Genomic DNA, 24,848 nt, shown 5'->3' with positions numbered 1-24,848 from the left:
AAACATTTAGCAAAAGTGCACCACATTCAGACGGAGGAATGCACCGGGTTCGACTGTCTTTCGAGTAGCTCTGTAGCCCCATCCACGAGTAACGTTTCCACGTCAGGTGTTATGTATGCTAGCAGCAACACACGGAGTTAACTACATTATACAAACATGGGTTAATGATTAGAGGTAACTGAGTTATTTATTTTGTTAAAGTTTAAGCTATTCTGTTTCCAGTTCTGTCATCAGATTATTTAATAAGATTTGTTAAAACATTGTTGTTTCTTTTGATGTGAAATATTATTTATTTAATTCAAATAAAAAGCAATGTTAATTTTGTTCACAATTTGTTAAGTTAATTTAATAATATATGTATTTTTGAATCAAGTATTCATCTTTATTGTCTTCATTGTTAGTTTCCACATGCCTAAAACAACCTCAAACTAAATCTAAAAGTTGATGGCTAAATAAGAGTGTTTGAGAAATTGTGCAAGCACACAGTAGTAGTCTGAATAGTCGATTAATCGTTTCATTAATCTATAGATTAATCGATAATCAAATTAGTCGTTTGTTGCAGCCCTATTGTAGTTATCCCATGTAAAAATAAAACGTGTTATTCAGCAACCCTTGCAATTTGGGATTTTATTTTTGTTTGGTAGACCTCGGTTAGCTGGTCATTTCAAAAGTAGCTCACCAGCCAAAAAAGTGTGGGCACCCCTGCCCTAAGGAATACCCTTTCCGTCCAATGTGAAATGCTGTGGTGTTTTGTGAAATGCTGTGGCGTTTTCTGAAATGCTGTTGTGTTTTGTGAAATGCTGTGGCGTTTTGTGAAAGGCTTTGGCGTTTTGTGAAATGCTGTGGCGTTTTCTGAAATGCTGTTGTGTTTTGTGAAAGGCTGTGGCGTTTTGTGAAAGGCTGTGGCGTTTTGTGAAAGGCTGTGGCGTTTTCTGAAATGCTGTTGTGTTTTGTGAAATGCTGTGGCGTTTTGTGAAAGGCTGTGGCGTTTTGTGAAAGGCTGTGGTGTTTTGTGAAATGCTGTGGCGTTTTCTGAAATGCTGTGGCATTTTGTGAAATGCTGTGGTGTCTTGAACCGTACATTGCTATCGGGACGTTAAGAGCATTCCATGGAATATAACAAAAAGTATTTTCTGAAATAAATTACATACCCCATTGAATTATGACTGAAGATCGTCAGCTGTCTTCCTCTTTCCTTTCTTCTCCTCGATACGTAAAGGCTGCAGCACCTTTGACGACTTCTCTCTACATATCAAACATACCGGTAAACCAGCATCGTTTGCTGTGAAAGCATATAACTCTTTCCAAGCAGAATTAAATCCTGTGCTCCTCCAGTACTTTTCTTTTCTTTGATTTATCCATAGTTCGCTCATCGAGCCAGGGGTCAGGTTATTCACCTGCAAGAAAGGACCGCAGCAGGATGTGAGGCATATTTTAGTTGACCTAATTAAAACCGTTTTGTTTTTTGTTTATGTGCCACAGTATCACCTCAAAATACAAGATACGAAACATTTTCAACCTTGCAACAAAATATAAATAGTCCTACAAATACTTTTATTTTATTTCCTTCTTATTTTTGTCTAAACTCTAGGGAGCCAGAGCAGAGGGCTTAAATAGCCGCATGCGGCTCGAGAGCCGCGGGTTGCCAACCCCTGGCTTACCCCTAGATTCCACCGGGTCCGTCTGCGGCGGCTCGCAGTTTTTGTTGATTTGGGCATATTTCCTGGACAGGCTACTTTGTACAGACAGAGTAAATAATAATTGTATATCCCAGTTATAAACGACATGAATCAAAGATGTGTTTCTGTATTTTAGTTGTAAAAAAAATGCATTCATCATCATAATTATTCTATATAATTTACACAGTGCCTGTAAACCGGAGGAGAACGCTGGCATTTCTCCTCCTACTTAAAAGACTACGGAGGGATAGGATCTGCAAAATTAGTTTTTGTGTGTGTGTAGGATATATGCTATATATGCTCTGAACGATTCACTTTCTGCCTGCCCGACATTACCTTACGGCTGCGTCGCGTCGAAAAATAAACTTCAATCCTATTTCAAGCGGAGCCCAGCGGTGAGACGCTTCTGAGCCGTAAAACACGGCGCGTCTGGTGGAATAGCACCGATTGACTAGAGTGGCCGCAATCCTTGCAGACGCCGCGGCGTTACCCCTAGTTTCCACCGGGTCCGTCTGCGTCGCGTTACGGCTGGCCGCAGCGTGTATCATTACCTTTCTCTCGTCCGGGCGGTAGAAAGGAGCCCTCAGCCAGAGCAGCAGCAGCCAACCCTGTCAGCGCCCTGGCCTGTATGCATGGGCGCGGGAAGGGGGGTGCTGAGGGCGCTGCAGCACCCCCTAGCGGCAGGCAGGGGGTGCGGAGCTCCCCTGTCTGAATTATTATTTGACGGTTATTGCTGCTCCCGCTGTGCATAATCTGTGTAATATGTAGCCAATAAATTCCACATTGTTGGTAAAATAATATTTTGGCCTGCCCCAAATGTTTTTTCTGTAGCCCCGGACAATTCTACCTCAATAATATAATACATTAACCGTGCTTTACGTGAACCTCATCAAGACACTAGAAAGGACGGCAGGACTGTAATTTCCCGTGTTCAGTGAATGCAACAGAGGCAAGACACCAGACCAATCAGAGAGTTGCATGGAAATAAAAGTGTGCTTGTGTCATTCAAGCTCGCGGCTCTGTGTATTTGCGGAAATAGCGCATTTAGTGTGTGTGAGAGAGGGGGAGAGAGAGAGGGACCGGTGACAGCAGCAGGGACCGTGTTGTTAGCATCTGGTTAGCTAGCTGCACTAACGGACATACGGAGCTGTTTGTTCCACAACAAGCTGGAGGAGAGCTCTCCTCTCAGACTGAGAGGCTCAGGTGAGCTAAAGGACTCTCTGAGTGTTTAGATAGTTAAGTTTAGTCTAAGTTATCTCAGTGGGTCTCAAAAGGTTTGGTCAAAAATTATTCAAAAGATTATTTCCGCGGCACACCTTCATATGATCATTATAGTTATACAAAAAATAAGAGAATAAAGGAAAAACAGTTATGAAATACTATATGGCAGTAAAACAAGAATACAGTTTGAAAGGGGAGTGATTTGTAAAATATCCATAAAGAAAAAGAACATCTGCTTACAGTTGTGTTTCATCTGGGTGTTGAGAGATGTATCCATAGATCTCTTAATGTTGCTCTCAAAGTGCACCAGATTGATGCTTTTAACTTCAATATTTAAAAAAAATCTTCCCGGGGGAGCATCCCCCCCGAACCCCTAGAGGAGGTGAGGTCCACTCCCCACTCATAAAAAATAGCACTTTACCCCTGCCTATATGCCGTGAGCTAATTATCGAGCCTTCATTGTAACAGTCGCGGGGTTTACTGTGTGTTTGCGTGTGGGGAGTTTTTTTGTGCGTGCTCTATAGTGCCCGTAATAGTGTTCACTGGAGTCCAGCACCTCAGCACCCCCACTCGAAATACCTTCCCGCGCCTCTGCCTGTATGTCTGTGAGTTTGGACCTTTTGTCAGAAATTGGGAGAAAATCGGGAGGGTTGGCAAGTATGACACACACACACGCACACGCACACGCACACACACACACACACACACACACACACACACACACACAATGTTCGTATTTAGTCTCCTGATTTTAAATGGGAATTAAATCATTTGAGTCTTCCCAAAGCACCAGTGTTCTGCAGTTTGTGTGGGCCTACTGTGATTCATAGCCAACCACACTGAAGATTATGGATTATCTCATATTTTTAAGCCTCAATTTATTACAATTATTATTAACTTTGCCTGTACAAAGTAGTCTGTCCAGGAAATATGCCCAAATGAACTAAAACTGCGAGCCGGCAGGCAAGACGCTCCGCTTCTGAAATGCGCCCGGTAGGGTATGACGCCGAAGGAGGCCGGACCAAAACCGCGGCGCAGCAGTTACGCGACGCAGACGGACCCGGTGGAAACTAGGGGTTAGTGGAACCAAATCTATGGCATGGCATGGGGTCTTAAAGGGACCCTAATCTGTTCATGTTAATCTTTCATTATTGTATTTTATGCCTCTACTGTTCAAAAGGTGGATAAGTATTCTGGATATAAATTATAGATATGTGCATTGCTCATCTACATAATGAAAACAAAGACACATTTAAGAATGAGTTTTCCTGGTTATTGGAATAATAGAGCACTATCTTGGCAAGTTTGTAATTATTTTAGTTAAAAACAAACAAAAAGGTTGGTCCTATAACATACAAAATTCAGGTAATACCCAAATTGCCCGCTTTTATTTTAAATGTCCTTTCTCCTTGAAATTAACTTTATATAATTGTGATTTGCGAGTTAATACGTTTTGAAAAAAGACAAATGTTGTAACAAATGCATCCCCAAAGTTGCACATTTGGACTCTAAAGATCTCTGCAAAAAGTTCACTGACCACGTATCCTGTATCCTCTAGTTGGGAAATCTTCAATTCAGCGTGCGTTGAAGCTTGCCGGTGGGCGTGTCTGGAGCGCAACCAACAACCAATCACATTAATCTCCCGCCCCGGACACACAAGCACTCGGTTTGATTGGCTATAGCTTGTACTGGCATATGATTTGATTGGCTGGCGCTTCCTTCGAAGCTTGACAAGTTGAACTTTTCTCAACTTTCGAAGCGAGCAACGGAGGCAAAGCGACACGACAGAACAACAATGCAGTTCGTCAAAGCATGACGTCACCCCATTCAAAGTGAATGGGAAGCTGCGTTGTAGCTTCAACGCACGGGCCGATACTCTGCCAAAGTTAGAATTTTTACTTTTTTGTTACTTCACATATATTGTGTCTCTTGTGTGAAATAACTATTAATGTGTTCTTGTTCTGTGCTTTTCTTATTTGTTCATTTATTTATGAAACCCACAATTCAGAAAAATTATAACGTCAACTTGTTGTGCAAACACTGGCAGAATTAGGTTTATCATACACACACAGACACGCAGACACACACACACACACACACACACACACACACAATAATGAACACTGTAAGTTCCAATATGAAAAACTGTACTACGGACTGTCCTTACTGTGACATTTGGAAAAATAAAAGGTTTCCGTGTATCGTCAAACAATCTCACCTTTAAATCGCTTCCTCATAATTAGCTTTAAGTCAATTCTTAGGCTTATTTCAATTTATTTCAAACACATAAGCCCTCATTTATGGAAGTCATTTCACTTTATGAATATTCAGTTTAGGATATAGCCCAGAACAACCTCAGATCTCCAACAAAGCAAAAAACTACACTGCACTGACACATATTTATATTCCTAACACCATTAAATGTAGAGTTTGCTAATCTACCTCAGCTGCCAGCAAGGTGTGCAAATAATTTGCATCATGCTGCCTTTTACATGATGTCAAAACATGGTCTGTGTTCTTGGTGTCATTTGGATCTTAATGATTTGGAAGACCCTAAGTACATACTGAGCTGAAAAGCCTGTAGGTGTGTGCAATAACAAAAACAAGGATACATTCTCACATGAAGAAAAATCCAACCCAACCTAGAAACTGATTCCAGCAAGGTTGAGGTTTGACTTAGCGATATACCGCATGGCACAATTCCCCACCATCACTAATGAGCAATAACAGTGGCTCCTCTCATCGCCTTTAAAAGCAGCAGGCAGCTGCTAATGAGCCGGGGGAGAGAGGACGCGGCTGAGGAGGAAACAGCTTCTGGGAGGCACAAATATACAGTACCCTGATTGCTTTCAAGGGCAGATGATGCTCATTTTTATGCTTTGTTTACAGTCAAAAGGGACACTGGAATTCCTGTCTGGGACTAATGATGTGCAAGTTTATTCGAGAACACAATAATAAAAACTATGTGGTTGAAAGGTCCCAAACAAATAACTTAATCCTGTCCTTGCCAGTTTCAACGAGTACAGAAGGATCAGCCACTCTGGACAGCGCTTTGCGTACAACTAGTGCACCAGGTAATTAGCTTGTACCAGGAGCTTTAATATGATGCTTCCATTTAGATGTGTTTATTAATAAAATAATTAAATTATAAGTCATGACTGTGACTCAGTTAATGCCAAACTCTTGTGTTACCACAGGATGATTGAAAATGTGTTTGGTTTGCAACGGAAACACCCTATTTATTTCCCTTATAAGGTTGTGTTGTAGTAAATGTATCATTAAGTCTCATTTAAGTATATAAACTTCTTTCTTGGGTCTTTCCCATAGTTTCAGATTTATTTAAGCTACGGCTATCACTCCCAAGCTTCTTCCCACCTTCAATACACAGACTGGCTTCCTTTTATTCTCTAGCATTCAACAGACAGAAGGATGCCACTGTGACCATTTTCAGGCGGATTATCATCACTTAACTCCTGTCTAGCCACCAATCTTCAATACCCTGTAATGTAGAATTTCATTGGCTGTTCCCTTTCCCATCTTTTGCTCTCTTCCTTGTATAAAGTAATTGCTTTTCTGTTTAACTTTGTCAGATTTCCTTACCACATCAGTGGAACGTGTTATCTGGCCTTTCCAGCAGGAAATAAGATTGATTCTGTTAAATGCTATAACTCTTTATTAAATAACACAACTTTGGTTAAAGCGTGTATAGTTGTTATTTTTCTTACAGCCCCTGTCACACTGTCCTGAAATTGACACCAGATGGACACACGATAAAGGAAATGTTCAAATTCGGCTCTGATCGTAACAACATCGGGCCATTCGTGAGGGCATCTTAAGCCATCGTAGGACCGCCGGTGGAGTTTCTCAGGCTCCGGCAGCAACTTTGTGAGTGGTGGCAAAATCTTTGACATGCCAACAAATTGTTGAAGGACCTTGCGAAGGTTCATTTTCGTGTTGAATTTGTGTGTTCATTTTGCCCTTCGTAAGGCACTCGTGAGGGCATCTTGTAAAATCGTGTCATCTTCGCCTTTACTTCGTGTGATCATCGGTGCCATCGGGCATTTTTCGCCTCAAAAAGACAATACGAAGGAAACAAAAAGCTGCCTGATTGTTTTAGGAAGGCAACAATGCCGTCGTATAGCCATCGTATTATAGTAAGATGACATCGAGATGGGACCACGGTGTGCCATGTTTCCTCGCAGATCGTTTCTCTGATTGTTTTATTGCACAACAAAATCATGTAAACATATTATGTAAATAACCCAATTTGTGTTCTGTGAAACTGAAAAGGATATTACATTGTTTGTGTTACTTTCGTTGCAGTTGTATGTAGTGCTGCGTACCGGTACGCCGAACCGGTACTGGACTTGTAAAAAGTTTCGGTTCAAGTCCGGTTAAAACCGGAACGTCGGGAACCGGTACTTACGTATATTCTCCTTTTTGTTCTAAACCATCTAAAACCTTCCATAGATCGAGAAATTTGCGCTGAGAAAAGACGAAAAACATTGTTTTGGCTTCTGATATGGCGGCCATTACTGAGCTCACGAAGTCTCGCAAAATATCGCAACTGCTCGCAAGATCTGTGTGACGTCAAGGGAAGCTGGCTTAGACATAGTGGACACTGACAGCGTGGGATGCTGGTTGCCATATTTGGTAGTGTAGCTAAGCTAACTCCTTTGTATGTATGGTGATATAGTGTCTGCCGAAAGAGCAACACTTCACCCAGACAATGTCAATATGCTGTTGTTCTTGAACAAGAACACATAGACTTGTACTCTTGCATATTGAGTCTTGTATGTACATCACTATGTATGTAGTTGTGTTGTGTAGTTAGTAACACATGTAGAGTTCTAGAAAAGACATGGTGTAGACACAAGTTGGAAGGGGGCACAATAAACCTGACGAGTTTGAATTTGAGTTGATTATGAGTTTATTTTCAATTGATAATTAGCTCACAGTAAGTTCACTTTAGTTACTCACACCACTTGACACTAGTCCGGACTTATAAGTCCGGACTTGAACCTGAACCTCTGGACTTGAGTCCGGACCTGAACCTGAATGTGAGTCCAGGTACACAGCACTAGTTGTATGTCTTAAATGTAATTTAGGTTAACTTCCTGTTTTATTTAGATGCTCTTATTTTGAAGGCGAGTTTACGCTGTTGACATGAAGTTGTTGTTGCTGTGGAAACAACATGACCCGAGATGTCTTCTACATATAAAGACGGAGAAAGCAAAGAACAAAGTCTGACAATATCAGTGACAATTTTTATTATATACAATCTCAAGTTTCCAAAATGTAAAGTCCCATAGTACTTTAACATCATTGTTTGTGTTACTTTCGTTGCAGTTGTATGTCTTAAATGCAATGTAAATGTTGCCTTTGGTTTGGGCGTCAGCGTGTGGCCTTCTGTAGGCATCGTACATGCTTCGCCTGTTGCTTCGGCTGTTGCTTGGCCGTTGACCAAGTTCGGGGCCATCTTTGTGCGAAATTCACAATTCCATATGTCCATCTGATGTCAATTTCGGGATAGTGTGACAGGGGCTTACCAGAAGGTGATTAAGTGTGGAATTTCCAACACAGGTTGCACTATAATGTTGCGCTATGATGTTGCACTATGATGTTGCACTATGTTGTTTTCATGCTGTATTCATCAACAATGAATGCTGAAAGAAGTGTAATTATAAAGTATCATTATGTGATTAGATGATGTCTTGAAAAAAAACCATTTATTGTTGAGAAACTTCAATAAAAAGTGTGCTCAAAGCAACATAAAATAACTTTCTAAATACAGAAGTACATGTGACCCTTTTAGCCTTATAACACAAAATATTACATAATGTATTTTACAGTACCACGGTATTATATTTGTATTTCAGAAGTATTGCTGTTAACTAATACATTTATAGCATTGATAGATTATGTAAGCTGCAATTGCTGAGTGATTTTTTAACACATAATAAAGAGTTCATGGCAATAATGTAAGAATTGCCTGAACACTTAAATTATTTGCCAGTTGTGCTTTTAAAATACCATTGAGCTCATGGCTGGAACTGATTTGATATCATTGTCCTGTATACGCTGTGTGTGTGTCACTGTGAAGAGAAGCAGAAGGTCGTGTTCCCATTATGTTACATCCTGTTCCGTTTTTTAAAGATTAAACTCAGTGGCGGCTGGTGGAAAATATTTTAGGAGGGCCTGTGGAAATGGTGACCAAACAATGCTCCCCTGGTAAAAAAATTGGAGAAAAGACCCCTTAAATTAGGACTTCTGGTGATGTTAGAGGGGGGAAAGGATAAATTGAGGCTTAAAAATATGACTGATCAATACCTCCATAATCTTCGGTGTGGTTAGTTATGAATCTTCCAAAAGTCAAAACTTCCAAACACCTTGTCCTGGACATAGTTTCTACAGCAGAGGTGCCCAGTACGTCGACCGCGGGGGCAATGCTGATAGATCGCGAGTCATTCATAAAAATAAAATATCCAGCTCCGTTAAAATAGACAAAACAGGTTTTGATCCCTCCTCTCTTGGCCTCCCTGCCACTTAATTCAGGATTTTACTTGATTGACAGAAAAAGCGACCTATCACTTTCCAGTCTGTTAACCCAGAATGCAAAGCGATAAAAAATCACTCAAGTGCAGAAGGGAGCAATTTCCATAGACCCCAATGTTAAAATGCCCAACTTCACAGCAGAAATAAACATGTTTACATCGTGGTTTCAAAACATTTTATTCTCAGTATAGTTAGATTCCCCCTTCCTGTCTATGGATCCTGGACTGAATCTTTTCTCAACTCATCTGTTTAATTAATAATCAGTCTTAAAGTTATGCATAAATTAGGGCGTGGTCACATTGAGTGACAGCTCCGTTCAATGACTGCTGCTGCTAGCTTCTTGTCTCTCTGCTAGCTGCTCCGTGAAGCTACAGGCACTCTGCCTGTTCAGCTCATCCAGTGAACACAACTTGCCCCCGGCCGTGTTTGTTTGTTCTTCATGCTTATATATCGGACTATTGTGACTCGCTCTGTGGTTGAAACAGACGGTGCATGAATGCGGTTTTGAAGTGAAATTTGAGTACTTTATTTATGTGTTAATGATTTTAATCAGCTACGTAATGAATGTTAAGGCTTGGGTTCGCGTATAAGCGAGTGGTAGCTACATCGGTAATAACGATGCTAATAGTAGCCTCCAAGTTAAAATCATAGACTATATATAAAGGTTAAAACGAAATAGACAAGTGTTAAGTGGGATAATACTGTACAACAAAAGGCTTCTGTTTGAGGTTGATCAAATAAGGTCATCCTTGTAACTTAGAGATATTTTATTATGTAGGTAGGAACTGTATGCATCACTAAGGTTAATTCAAATTGGCTGTGTTCAAGTATGTAGACAAGCTAATGTCGAAGTAGTGTATGTGAAATCAACCTCACAATAAGATGTGTGTATATTACAATTATTAATGTCATATTTCAAGATGATTACTTAGATATTACAATTGAGGTTGAGCTGGAGTTCATTATTGAGCTTACACGTTAACATCACAGTCATCTGAAGAACGAACCCAAACCTTGTTGTTTTTATTAATTGCATTACCAAATGGGTATCAAATAAACAGTAAGCATTGGTAACACAACTTCCAAAGTTATAGTAAAATAAAAAGGACCCTGACTCTGACAATACGCAATCCAACATGTTCAACAGAAGAGAATCAGTTATATTGTTTGTACACATGGTACTTTACATATATCTGTTTGTTTAAGGTGTCCAGGTGATGCAGACAGGCAGGACCAGAGAGTGAGAGACAGAACTGGACTCGTCACAGCAGTGAACTTCAGCACAGGTACAAAGACTCTATTTTTCATACTGTACAAAGAATCAAGAAAGATATTGGTTCAAATGAATGAAGTATTGACTTTAATACACTGATATACATTCCATTAAACAATACTAGATCACCTCCACACCAGTGAAGTTGAGGGTTTTTTCCATGCAAAAAGTTACATTTAGATATTTAGCAATATGACTTTGTCAGCTTTCTAATTGAATGTATTGAAGTCAAAGATATTAAACACATAGTGAGAACTGCTACTATTTATCTCTCAATATTGTCTGTAAAAAACGTGGTAAAAGTTATTCTTTCAGTGAGACAACAGAGCAAGCTTCTACAGTTGCACTACGTTTTGATAACAGTTAAATATTATTTTGATAATAACATACATTTCAATGTTGATGAACTTCATACTGTTCATTCATAATCTGATTGTCTTTGTAGCTCAGTTGAAATAAAATTACAATTACAAAATAATTATATCTACAGCCCCTAAACACACAAACACACCGCTTTCATAAATAACACACTTGTTCTGCAATAATGTGTTTTATGTTTCCTGTAATGTTTGTTAGGAAAGGACATGCCTGAAAGACACAACATTTTCTCCTTCTCTGAGGGTCAAGAAGAACATCCAAGAGGAACATTAAAAGCTGATGTTGAGATTTTAAGACCAGTACACTAAGAAACTACTTTTATTGTAAAAACAGTCAGCTGATCGAATGCACCTATTTCCACATCTACACTCCATCAGCTGATTATTTCTATTTTCCTCACTTTATGAGCTTCACATCACTTGTGCCTTGTACCGCAGAGTTTGCAACGTCACAAATAAATGGGGCCAATCTTCAGTCAGATGTGAATGTGTAATCTACCATTTTCAGTAAGAATAATGGACAAAAGGAGTGCAAATATAAATACAATTTATTGAAATGTGAACCAAAACTTAATCAAATTTTTTAAATAAAAAGCACATGGACAGAAGGTATAAACCTATTAAATGTATAAGTAAACACATTTAGTCAAATAAAGTGACAGACTAGGCCTGTTCAGTTGGTATCAGCTTTGCCCAGCATGGGCTCCTCCATCAGACCAGGTCCTCCTTGCAGAGGAAAGACCCTCAGTTCTCTCCAAACCAACAGACAGGACGTCCATCACGCGGAGGTTTCTCCCTGAAGTCTCTGCAGCTTTCTGGACACCACGCTGTCTCAATCCGTCCACACTGAATATGAGAGGGGGAAAATGAAAATAATAAATGCTTTAGACAATAAGAAACATAAAGTTGACTGTTGAGTTTCTCAGTTTTTTTAGATTGTCAATACTATTACTGTATAACTAATATATCAGGTTAAGAGGCACATTCAAATAAAGATTGGTCTTTAAATACATGTTGTCTTTTGAATTGTTTGTCTAAAGTCAAGGATCTAACTGGTACTTAGTTTTAATGATACAGTCTGGTTATTATGCTGTTTGGAGGAGGCCTCACAGGTAAGAGCACTAACTAGCTACCATCACATGTACCTTAGCTTGACTTAAATGTAATAAACATATAATTAAGTGATTTTAAAATATAAATAACTAACTTCATGCATATATATTAATATTTGCTTGATTCCAGTGTTGAATTTAGCACAATTGCATACAAACGTTAAGGGATTTTAAGATTCTGAAGTATTATGCTAACAACTCAATAACTTAGATTATTATTTATAGTTTTGCTGAATAGTTTCATGTCCGCTTACCTTAGAAACGTAAAATGCCACGGCAGTGTGCAGATGGGGAGCATGTTAGCTTAGCTTGGTAGCTTCAGCTAGCTCTGGAACTTTCAGCTCGGTGGCAGCAGGTCCCGCCTCGGCTCCGCCTCTTTGCCCTTATTTGGAGCAGGCTGGAGAAGGCGGGAGTTGAACTCTGACCTCATTGTCGAGCCGTTAGTGGCCGACTCCGCCTACTAAGGGCTTCTCGGCAACTCTGCAGAATCCTATGGGTGATGTCACAGACCCTACGTCCTTTTATATATACAGTCTATGGGCGGCGCCCCTCTGGGCCGGCCGACACTGATTAAACTAATAAATGGAGGTACCATATTTGTTTGACCTGAGCATGATTACAAAGCACATTCCTCACAACATAGCTAGAACACCCATCCTTCCTGCTGATGTGATGTATGAAGGCAAAAGACATTAATAGAGTGAGAGGATATTACCTTCTACATACTAGTTAAGTTTTGGATGACTGATAATATGTAAGAATCTATTATTGATGTTACTCAATACAGAGCATTAATCAGTTTCAAAAAATATGTTTTAGCAAGTCAAAGACATAAATAAAGGGTGTTTTGTGATTTTGCCGAGGTAGGATTATGAACCTTTAAGTACTGCTTTTTAAACTTATGACGAGTGCTCGTATAAGCAGGTAGAAATGCAAACGCAAAACCAAGTGCTAAAATTGCATTTGTAATGTAGAAATGATAATAACACTAAAACAAATGAGGCCCATTATGCCTAGTGTGCTGATCAGCATGCAATAGAATGATTTTCGCCTGAGTAACTTTAAATGAAAGGGGACCTATCATGCAAAATGCACTCTTGTATGCCTTTTATACATGAATATGTGTCCCCGGTGTGTCAGGGAACTCACCAAGTGTCAGAAAATACAACCCTCTCTCTTTTCCTCTATACCCAAATCTCTAAAAACAGGGCTGCAAACGGATCCGATACAGACTGATTCAGATTTGAATTATTTTCTACATCACAAAAGTGGTGCTCCGCTTAGTGGTCAATTCTCCACCTATCAGGGGAAGAAGAGGTTGGGCCACGGCCGGCCATTGCCGCTCGAAAGCGCTGGAGACGCTGTAGTACATATGCCAGGCCTGTAAGGGGCGCTGTAGTCTGCCACAAAAGCAGCAAAGAAGACTTCCCTTGCATGGTTGCCATGGTTGCCCTTCTGTTTATTCTCCGCTGTGGCTCTTTTTCTCCCTCCCCGAGGCAAGCGTTTGCGCCTCCTGCTTTGAAACAAATGAATAATGACTCTATATAATCATATCTAAGGGATAATGCGCAGCGACGCGGTCATTATGGGAAAAAGAACACTGACAGGCTGATCAGGAGCCCGACTCGAAGCGGAGGGATCGAGATCGGCATGAAGCCGTTATTTTCCCCATAATGACCCAGTCGCTGCACATTATCCCGCTTATTACATCACCACATTCTCAACAAAGTAACAATATGACTCCCAATATTAATTGAAATGCTTTTATGGTTTTAGAAAATCATTTTATTGATTTAAAAAAATAGTTGTATTGATTTAAATTGACATGCATCCGCTAAGAAAAATAGTCTGTTGTTACGGTTTGAACTAACGTAGCAACGGCAGGAACTGCTTCAATAGCGTTTTTGAGGAGCTTTTTTATTACAGATTTGAAAACATCGTTGCTAGCTTTAAAAGTAGCACAATTCATTATGTCAAACCTTGGAAAGTATCTAGATATCCCTGCCCTAATTCCAAAGTAACTGGCAACTGAATATGGGTCGCCGTTTGATGTCTATGTCTCGACCGCTGCGTAAAAAGGAGGGTTACTGCCCCGTTACTTCTCTTCTTACTTCTATAAGAATAAAACACGGAGGACAGAGATCTCTTTTTCTCTCCCTCTTCTGACAGCCCAGCAGCTGATCTCAAAGCACGCTCCCCTCTCGTGCAGGGGGGCATGATCAGCTGCAGCTCACAGAATCAACCGCCTGCAAAAACAGGGCTGGAAAGAGCAAATAGAGCGAAATGAGGCATGGCTAAAATGCAGGATCTGTTTGGTATTTTGAAAAAAAAACTATATTTATATACTTTATATAGGTATGGCCCTATAATATATTGTTAAAATATAGCATGATATGTCCCCTTTAAGAGAGAAGCAGACATCATGTTATCATCCATTCATTTTATGAAAAATAGGACTTTCAAAATAAACATTTAGATCCAGTGGAAATTATATTTGGTATTTCATCAATGGGGCGAATCAGTAGAAGAGCATCACATTTTATCTTATAGGGCTCTGGCCAGCATGTGTAGTTCTGGGGGGGCGTTCGAGTCCAGTTTTGAATAGACTGCCGTGGTATCGTTCCATTTCAAAGAGCTTTGACGCTCGGCGTAACCTTGGAGCACTGCCACTCCAACATCCAATCCCAGAGCTTGAAGATTAATCACGGGGTTTGTCAACGGGACTGTAGTCCCAAACGATAGCCGGGGAATATGGGTAGTGTAGTGTCTTCGGCAATCCTAAACTCTGATTTTTTTTTCGGATATCATATCGCATTAACACAACATCTGGCGTCACAGAGATTTTACGTTTTACGTAAAGTTTACGTAATTTTGCCAGCTGTTACTCTCATGAGGCGGAAAATAAGGGTTTTAACATGCCAAAAAGCTGCTGTATTGTTTATTGCACATCAAACATTAAAACAAATCCAGAATTACGTGTTTCTGTACTTCCTCTAAGAAGAAAGGACAGTAACAGAAAATCTCTGTGTCTCTGCCTGCTGAAGTGCTGCTCGTCTACCGGAGTTTAGTCTCCCGTTAACTCGTGGCAGCGGCCGCTGCAAAGTTTTCATTGTCTGACTGTCACACAAGCAGCTGATAAATATCCCCAATTCCCCATACGTGAATGTGTTTTAGTCTGAAAGCTGTTTGGCATCACAACGCTGTTATGAAAGTGTCTCTGGCATTCTACAGATGATGTTAGCTAATCAGACTATCTTGACTACTTGTTGCTATCATATTGTGGCATAAGCCGTTTTCTACACGCATATTTTAACGGCGTAGTTTTCGTTTTGATTTTACTTTTGATTTCCACATGTAGCCCATGTATTGATTCCATCCGATAGCAAAAGGAAAACGTCTGCCTCTTCACAATAATCAATAACAGTGAACGGATGGTTATTAAAGTAAGATAAAATAAACAGAATCACACTAAGCCTGGTTAGTGTTGCCTGACTTTATATAAGTGTTTTTTATAAGTGTGTGGTCGCGTTCTAGTCAACTCAGCGCTACTTCTTGTTACAACTTTTATTCGCCGTACTCGCCATGAACTGTTATTGCTGCCGAGTGGGGCCAGAGAATAGACCAGACTCCAGCAAAGGTCAATTGTGTCTATAGTGCGCCATCTGGTGGGATCAACTGAAATGCCAGGTATTGGAGGAAAAAGACAAAATAAATGCGGTCTTTACTATTATTTGGACAATTTTGTACCAATATTCGGCGGGCCGGATTCAAAAGCCCAACGTGCCGTATATGGCCCGCGGGTCTTAGTTTGCCAGTGCCTGGCCTATACCGTTATAGAATATCACCAGTTGTTCGGCCCACATCTTATTCGGTAACACCGCCACCCTCTTGTCTCCAACGCGGGACGATTGCACATAAACGTGCAGGGTTTCACCGTGTTTTCGCCAATCTTATTGTAAAGTTTCACAGCTTTTTTACTGCAAAATCCAGTTTGTTAATGTTCAGTAGCCAACAGCTATCATAGCATAAACTGCTAACCAGTAGCTAACTAGTTAGCTCTGCTCTATATATTACAAACTAACATGACTAGCTAATGTAACAGTGTGTGAACTAAAATAGTTGCTGTATTACTACATCATACATGCTTGGTCCAAATCTCCCCTAAAATTATTATTTTTAACAAAATTATCATTAAAGTATCTTTATTTTTTTGCATTTGTATCACACTTGGCATAAACTATTTTAGTTCATCAATTAGAACGGGAGAATTAAAATAATGATTTGTGGTAATCAAAAACAATGTATTTAAAGAAACACTCAGCCATGCATGAAATAACATAGGAAAATAATACGGATCATTTTTTACCCATGTTGTGCCTTAGAAGTGTAGTGATACAAACATGATTTTTATTTAAAAAAGCAAGAAAGGAAACAAAAAAATTAGAATTTGTGTTGATCAAAAACCTGGAAGTAATTTATTGCAAAGATATTTACAATTTAAACTAATTTGGGTCACTTTTGACGCATGTTGGTTGTATGATGTGTAACAAAGGGTTACCATGACAGCTGTTATGTTCACTCTTTTGACAGAGCACCAGTGGACAGTGAAGACTATGGAAGAGAAGATGTGACGGCTTTGTGTGGAAAGCTGCTGACGCCAGTCTGTGTCCCTCTCATCAGTCTCTCCAGGCAGCACCCAGCTATTCTTCCATCTTGCAGATGAAAATACTTTGATATGTGAGTAATAACTAACTTGTGTCTAACATAATATTGAATGTCAGTGTTTCCCCTAGGTTTACTGCTGATATATTTTTTAAATCCTCTGGAGCAGATAGAGGAGCTGTGGATTTTTGTTATTGATTAATGCATCAACGTTTCTTAGGGTCAAAAATACTAAACTCAACTTAAAATGAAAGTGTTTAGTTTATTTAATAAAAGAGCTCATGCTCAATGTGAAAAGAGACTGTAGATATAGATTAGTTGCAATTTGGTGCTCTATATATTTAAAAAAATAATAATAATTAAAAAAAATATCATTTTTTTTTTAAACACCTTGAATTTCAGGGGGGGGGGCGCGGGGCTCCGTTGGCGGGGCGCAGCTCGCCTCCAAGACAATGGTAGGGGAAGCACTGAATGTGGTTTAGTAAAGTATTTAAAAATACCCCACATTGTACATGTACAGGACAATCAGACCTTGTTCAACAAAGATCAGACAATTGTTTTGTCTTTTGAGGTACAGCCACAGCAGAGAGTCTGAGTCTGAAGAAAACCCTAAAATTGTATTTAGTGTTGTTTAATCAATCAATATTTATTTGTATTACCTCACTGGATTACAAAATGCTCGAATCTTATTATACAGGGACATTATGCAGATTTAATCACCTGAAGATGAAAATATAGATTCAGCTATCGCCATTTGAAGGAGATAGACTGTTAATGGTATTGACCGAAGCTCCGCAGTTGTAGCTTGGCGCTGCTAATGAAAACTCAAGTGCTCAATTGGTTGGTTTTTCTTTTTTATTAAGAATTGACCAAGCATATCTTCCTCTTCGAAATCCCAGTTGCAGTTCGCTAACACGCAGTGCCTTGGAGGGTGCGTTTATTGGTTCCCACCCTTAACACATTTATGGACTAGGCCATGTTAGACAAGCAATCCAGTGGTTAGTTTTAGGGTAAGCTCCACTGTTTTTTTATTTTATGTATTCAATTTAAGAGAAAGGGATTTCAGAAACAAGTCGCAGAAGTTTGGCTCGAGGTAAAATTAACAAAAGGTAACTGTTGTTACCCCTTCTAAACTTATGAAATAATGAGGAAAAATATGAACGACTCTTCATAGAGCCACGTCCACACAGCTTTAAAGTTGTAGGAAGCTGAAGCTTTACATGATACGAGAAGTGAAGCAGGTAGGACCCAAATGCAGATAACACTGATAATACCTTTATTTCAAGGGCTCTTATCTAACATATCACATGGACAAACAAAACACTCCACGGTGAACTCTGTCACAAACAAAAGACGAACCAACACTGAACACAGGAAGAGACAAGACGAAATACAGGGAGGGGTAATCACAAGACGAGAAACAGCCGGGCAGGGGAGGAGAAACACAAGGGCCACAGGTGAACACAATCAGACTAGACAGACCAGACAGACCAGGGAAACTAACGACAGGAGGAAAAACACAGGGAAAAGGACCAGACAATAAACCAGGAGGAAAACTTGACAGGGAGAACAGCAAAACACCCAAACCTGGACATAAAAACGTGACATAACATGAATATCGTGACAGAACCCCCTCCCCTCAAGGGACGGATACTAGACGTCCCTAAACACCAGCTGGGCGGGTGGAGGGGGTCCGAAGGACGGGCCTTGACTGACAGCCCAGGGCACGGCAGAGGACGAGGAAGGGGTCTCGGGCGGACGGCCCGGGGGCAAGGCAGAGTTTGAGGAGGGGGTCTCGGCAGAGTCCAAAAAGGGGCGAAGACCACAGCGGGCGAACCCAGGGGACCGGGCACTAGGGCTAAGGCAGCGGCAGCAAGGGTCTGGGGGCCGGGTCCGAGGGCGAGGACCGTGGCCGGGAAAGTCAGGGGGCCGGGCTCGAGGGCGAAGACCACGGCACTCAAGGTGCCGGGCTCGAGTACGAAGATCGCGGCTCTCAGGGGGCCGGGCCCGAGGGTGAAGACCGGACAGCTCCGGAGGCCGGGCAGGAGCTGGTGTTGACCGGACAGGATCCGGAGCCGATGGGACAGGTGTCGGCAAGATCCCCCACGGAAGAGGACACAGGGCCGGCAGGACCCCCTCCAGGAAAGCAGTCGGCGGAACCTCCAACGGCACAGGACATGGAGTTGACAGAACCCCCGGCAGGAGAGCAGTCGGCGGGATCCCCAACGGGACAGGACATGGAGTTGGCAGGACCCCCGGCAGTAGAGTAGTCGGCGGGGCCTCCAACGGCACAGGACATAGAGTTGATAGAACCCCCGGCAGGAGATCAGTCGGCGGGATCCCATACGGGACAGGACATGGAGTTGGCAGGACCCCCGGCAGAAGAGTAGCCGGCGGGGCCTCCAACGGCACAGGCCATAGGATTGGCAGGACCCCCGGCAGAAGAGTAGTCGAGAAGGAACTTGAACGGAGACTCGAGAGGAGACTTGCGAGGGAACTCGAGCAGTGACTTGAGAGGGAACTCGAGAGGTGACTTGAGAGGTAACTCGAGAGGGGACTTAAGAGAGAACTCGAGAGGTGACTGGAGAGGGGACTCGAGAGGGAACTCGAGAGGAGACTCGAGAGAGGGCTCGAGAGGGAACTCGAGAGGTGACTCGAGAGGTAACTCGAGAGGGGACTCGAGAGGGAACTCGAGAGGGAACTCGTGAGGGGACTCGAGAGGAGACTTGAGAGGGGACTCGAGAAGAGACTTGTGAAGAGACTCGAGAGGAGACTTGAGAGGGAACTCGAGAGGGGGCTTGAGAGGAGACTTGAGAAGGGACTCGAGAAAAGACTTGAGAAGGGACTTGAGAGGGAACTTGAGAGGGAACTTCAGAGGGGACTCGAGAAGAGACTCGAGTTGGGACCTGAGAGGGAATTAGTTTTGTTCGGTACGCCGACAGGACACAGGGAGCTAGCGTCGGCTGGAGAGCCAAAAGGAGACGAGGTGCTGGAGTCGGCCGGTACGCCGACAGGCCTCGGGGAGCTGGCGTTGGCCGGTAAGCCGACAGGACTCTGGGAGCTGGCTTCGGCTTGAGAGCCAACAGGAGACGAGGTGCTGGAGTCGGCCGGTACGCCGACAGGACTCGGGGAGCTGGCCTCGGCTGGAGAGCCAACAGGAGACGAGGTGCTGGAGTCGGCCGGTACGCCGACAGGACTCGGGGAGCTGGCGTCGGCTGGAGAGCCAACATGAGACGAGATACTGGAGTCGGCCGGTATGCCGACAGGACTCGGGGAGCTGGCGTCGGCCGGTAAGCCAGTCCTGGAGCCGAAACTGGAGTCGGGACCATGGCTACTGGGGCCGGTACTGAAGCCGGAACCATGGCTGCTGGGGCCGGAACGGGGGCCCAAACCATGGTAGCTGGGGCCAGGACATAAAAACGTGACATAACATGAATATTGTGACATTACATTTGTGACAACGGCTAGTTGTAGTTTCTAAGGTATTAGAAAGTTGGTGTTCTGGAAGGTTTAGCTTAGGATCAATGCCCTTGGTATGCTCTCAATAACTGTTTTACAATTTTGTGTGTGTGTGTTTTGTGTAACCCTGCTTCAAAGGTCCATCATACAAGATGTAGGGGATCTATTGGCAGCTGCTGATAATAACATCCAGCATTTTGGTTTACTAATAGTTATCACTTCACTTCCTCCTCCAGCACCTGGACACAGCAGGAACCTACGCCAGGATCTTGTTTGTGGACTTCAGCTCTGCCTTCAACACCATCATCCTGGCTCTGCTGCAGGACAAGTTCTCCCAGCTGCACGTGCCCGACTCCACCTGCAGGTGGATCAAGGACTTCCTGTCTGACAGGGGGGGAAACACCTCTCTGACCCCCGGACCATCAGCATCGGTTCCCCTCAAGGCTGCTTTTATTTCCCCTCTGCTCTTCTCCCTGTATACCAACAGCTGGACCTCCAGTCACCAGTCTGTCAAGCTACTGAAGTTAAGACGACACCACGCTCATCGGACTCATCTCTGGTGGGGACGAGTCTGGAAACAGGTGGGAGATGGACCATCTGGTGACCTGGTGTAGGGACAGCCACCTGGTGCTTGACGCTCTCAAGGCAGTGGAGATGGTTGTGGACTTTAGGAAGAACGCAGCCCCACCCACCCCCATCACTCAGTGTGACTCCCCAGTAACTGCTGTGGAGTCTTTCCGCTTCCTGGGCACCATCATCGCCAAGGACCTCAAACGGGAGCAGAACATCGTTTCCCTCATCAAAAAAGCACAGCCGAAGATACTCCATCAACATCTGGTACGCTGCAGCCACAGCCAAGGATAAGGGAAGTCTGCACCGTGTCATCCGCTCTGCAAAGAGGGTGATCGGCTGTAATCTGCCATCCCTCCACGAACTGCACGCCTCCAGAACCCTGAGGCGGGGAGATAGTAGAGATAGGAACGATTAATCAAATATTCAAAATTATTCAGGTATTCGAATATGAGTTATAACATTTTTGAATAATTCAATGTATACGACAGTGCCATAGCTAAATGTGTTAGGTGACGTCTAAAGGTGTGTTTTGATCCGCTCACCGGTCCCTCACAGCGGGCAAAGCTGCAGGTGCTGATCTCTCTCTCTCTCACGTCCAGTTATACTTCACTTGCGTTTATGTCCAAATCCATCAGATCTAGCTAGTTCTAGCTAATGATATGGCTACTGCTCCTCCCTACACGCAGATCACGCAGACTATAGCCTCATCTTATGCCCAAATGTGGCGCAAATGCGCTCCGCAGCCATTGCGAAGTTCCGGCGCTAACAGTTCATGAGCGTGCTCCTCCGCCCCATGTCAACACTCGCGACACATGAGTGGCCAGCCTAAACAACAATAAGAGCTGCTTGGCAACCGTGTGAGGCGGCAAAGTACATAGACATTTTGACAGGAGAGATTTAGTTTTGCCGGTATCCAACATATTTTACCAGTCATAGTCCGGTAATTATTTACACTCTAAGAAGAGTCCTACACAACAGACATGGCGTCAAAAATGAGTAATGTGTGGACATATTTCGACCAGGTTAGTGAGTGCGGTGTAGAGTGCAAACTATGCCAAATTAAACTTATATATACACGCTATACCTTGCTATACCCGCAACCTCCGTTCCAGCTGAGAGAGTCTTCTCTACAGCTGGCCTGATAGTGAATCGCCCCCGCACATGAAAGCTGTAGGCCTATAGCTGTCAAACTGTGATCACCATTTCAATACATTTGACAAATTCGACTTGGTTTCTATACTTATTTGAACATGTTTATTTATTACCCAATAATGTTTTTATAGGATATGTACATTTCGGTTAACCAACACTTTAACTCAGCCACAACGCAGACTCTATGCATTACATAATGGAGATCACAGGATGGTAAATAATGCAATGTTTAAATATTGCTTACTGCACATATGTTATATTCTATAATCTATTGCATTCTATTTCAATGTAAATTACTGCTTTATTTTATTGCTATCTTACTATATTTCCATTTTTTGTTCGCTATCTGTATACTTTTTTTATTTTTGTTTTTTATTTGTATGCACTACGACACCTAGTCAGATTCCTCATACGTGTGAACGTACCTGGCAATAAACCCGTTTCTGATTCTGATCTTTTTGTCCTCTAGATTGCACTGCCACGTCTACAGTAGCGCAGAATGGACAGAGGAAACATGATTGGGCCTCAAGTTCTTTGCAGCCAATATACATTATCCTACAAACTTGGGATAGGAGGGTGAGTGAACAAGTTATCCATTGGTTGGAACCTACCATGTTAGATTTACCAAATCCTGCACACTGCTCCTTCAAATTGACAATGTGAACATATGTCGCCATTTTGTAATTTCTGTTATTTTCAGTTGAGAAGTTTCAAAGTACTCTTTGTTTCTACTGTTTATAACAGGGGTGGGGAACCTTTTTCCTCTCAAGGGCCATTTCAATTTTTACAATATCCTCCGAGGGCCGTACAAGTTATTGACTTCTGCTTAAAAATACTAAAATCACAGCCCATTCATTTCGCCTTTCTTTCATGCTGTGTAAAGAAAAAGCAACCTCTTAATCCAGATATCTTACCATGACTCGCGTTAGCATTCATATGCATGGTTGTGGCATGACCACCAAAACAGAAAGATATGGACACAAGATGTGTGCAAATGTGTTTAGTTTCCTATCCATGTGGACATGATTTGAGTGGTGGGGGACCTAACCTCCTCCCCCGGGAATTTTTTTTAAAATGTTGAAGTCAAAAGCATCAATCTGGTGCACTTTGAGAGCAACATTAAGAGATCTATGGATACATCTCTCAACATCCATATGAAACAGAACTGTAAGCATATTTATTTTTTCTTTATGGATATTTTAAAAATCACTCCTTTCAAACTGTATTCTTGTTTATTAATAACAACTATTTTTACTGTCATATAGTATTTTTTACCGGTTTACTTTATTCTCTTATTTTTTTTATAACTATAATGATCATATGAAGATGTGCCTTTATCTCACTGGTTGTAAAAAAAAGCTTCTTATATTTGTTAGCTTAGCTATCTAACCAGATGCTAATAACAACAAAGTTATTGACTGTATGATCAGTGTGACAGATGAACAGATCGCGACTGGGCTTACAACTAAAGACACAGCCACGTAAAAACTGCGGCATATGTATGGCTCCTTATGGGTACTGCAATTTCTGGAAACGCGGAGTGGCGTTCTGGTGCTCTCCCTCAGAACTGCACCACTATCAGACGAGACGGACGAGACATATACCACGTGATGACACGTTAGGCTCGTGATGTGTTCAAGGACCCTAACCTTGGCTAGGAAAAACAGGCACTCACTTGTTTCATTCTTTTGCTGTCTAGATTTTTCAATTTTTTTTATTTTTTGCGTATTTTTATAAATTACCTCGAGGGCTGTACCAAATTGTCTCGCGGGCCGTATACGTTCCGGGGGCCGGAGGTTCCCCACCCCTGGTTTATAAGTATGATGTTTAAATATGAAATGCTGTATTCATTAGTTGAACTATAATTCTACAAATATTTTTATATTTTATGTTTTCAGAGTAATTGTTTCCTACAGAACATTTTGTGATGTCATTTTATTGAACCTGTTTGATTGGAAAATGTTAGAAAAAAGCTGTAAAATAACAGTATTCTCCCTGAAGAACTTTAGGGTCTGTATTTATTTTAGTGTTCGATCCATTTGATCATACAAATCTAAAAAAAAAAAAAAAAACTGTTTTTTTCATCAGAACTTTATTTAGGGTATTTGAATGTAACATTTTAAGACAATGGATTTTGAAAAGAGAAGAAAGTGTTTTCCTGTAAAATCCTTAAGGACAATTCCTGTATATTAATTGCTTTTGCAATTGATTTCAGTTAAAGTATTTTTACTTTAATTTTATTGTTTTTGTTTGGCAGCCTGCTGCCAGTCATTTGACCGTTTGCTTACGGGTTTTTTGCCCGTAGAAGTATTAGTGCTGTACTTTTATTAAAGGTTATTGACTGTAAAAAGAGCAGATAAACCTGTAAAACAGTGTTTCACTGCTGAACTTTTAGTTCTGTCACTTTATTGAAGGTGCTTGACCGTAATAATTTAGGATAAAACTGTAAAATAACAGTATTTCACTGCTGAACTTTAAGTTCTGTCACTTTATTGAAGGTGCTTGACTGTAATAATTTAGGATAAAACTGTAAAATAATAGTTTTTCACTGCTGAACTTTAAGTTATGTCACTTTATTGAAGATGTTTGACCGTAATAATGTAGGATAAAACTGTAAAAAAACAGTGTTTCACTGCATTTTATTTTACAGTGTACAGTACATTGATGGTTACTGTGATTATCTACCGTATATTGATGGTTACTGTGATTATCTACAGTAGGCTACATTGTTGGTTACTGTGAATTTCACAGCCATTTTTTACAGTGTATCTGATATCGCCACATT

At 41.6% G+C, this 24,848-nt stretch overlaps 1 protein-coding gene and 1 long non-coding RNA gene across 2 annotated transcripts; one reads left to right on the top strand and one right to left on the bottom strand.

Annotated features, from left to right (window-relative positions):
- The first annotated feature begins 2,688 nt into the window (after positions 1 to 2,688).
- On the top strand, positions 2,689 to 11,437 carry LOC307023085. Its single transcript, XR_013803586.1, has 3 exons — positions 2,689 to 2,882; positions 10,662 to 10,741; positions 11,305 to 11,437. It is a non-coding gene; the product is annotated as an uncharacterized lncRNA (long non-coding RNA).
- An 8,313-nt stretch (positions 11,438 to 19,750) lies between these two features.
- LOC307024477 (uncharacterized protein) lies at positions 19,751 to 20,727 on the bottom strand (the record flags this gene model as incomplete). The annotated part of the gene is made up of 2 exons (XM_079658622.1): positions 20,599 to 20,727; positions 19,751 to 20,279 (listed from the first exon to the last, which is right to left on the bottom strand). The coding sequence occupies exons 1-2, from the start codon at positions 20,643 to 20,645 to the stop codon at positions 19,751 to 19,753; spliced, it is 576 nt and encodes a 191-aa protein (XP_079514748.1). The 5' UTR covers positions 20,646 to 20,727.
- Positions 20,728 to 24,848: the final 4,121 nt, after the last annotated feature.

This window comes from Notothenia rossii (assembly GCF_949606895.1).
Source record: "Notothenia rossii genome assembly, chromosome: 1".
Taxonomy (NCBI): domain Eukaryota; kingdom Metazoa; phylum Chordata; class Actinopteri; order Perciformes; family Nototheniidae; genus Notothenia; species Notothenia rossii.
Note: the sequence above shows the minus strand (reverse complement) of the source record. Positions and strands in the feature narration are given on the sequence as shown.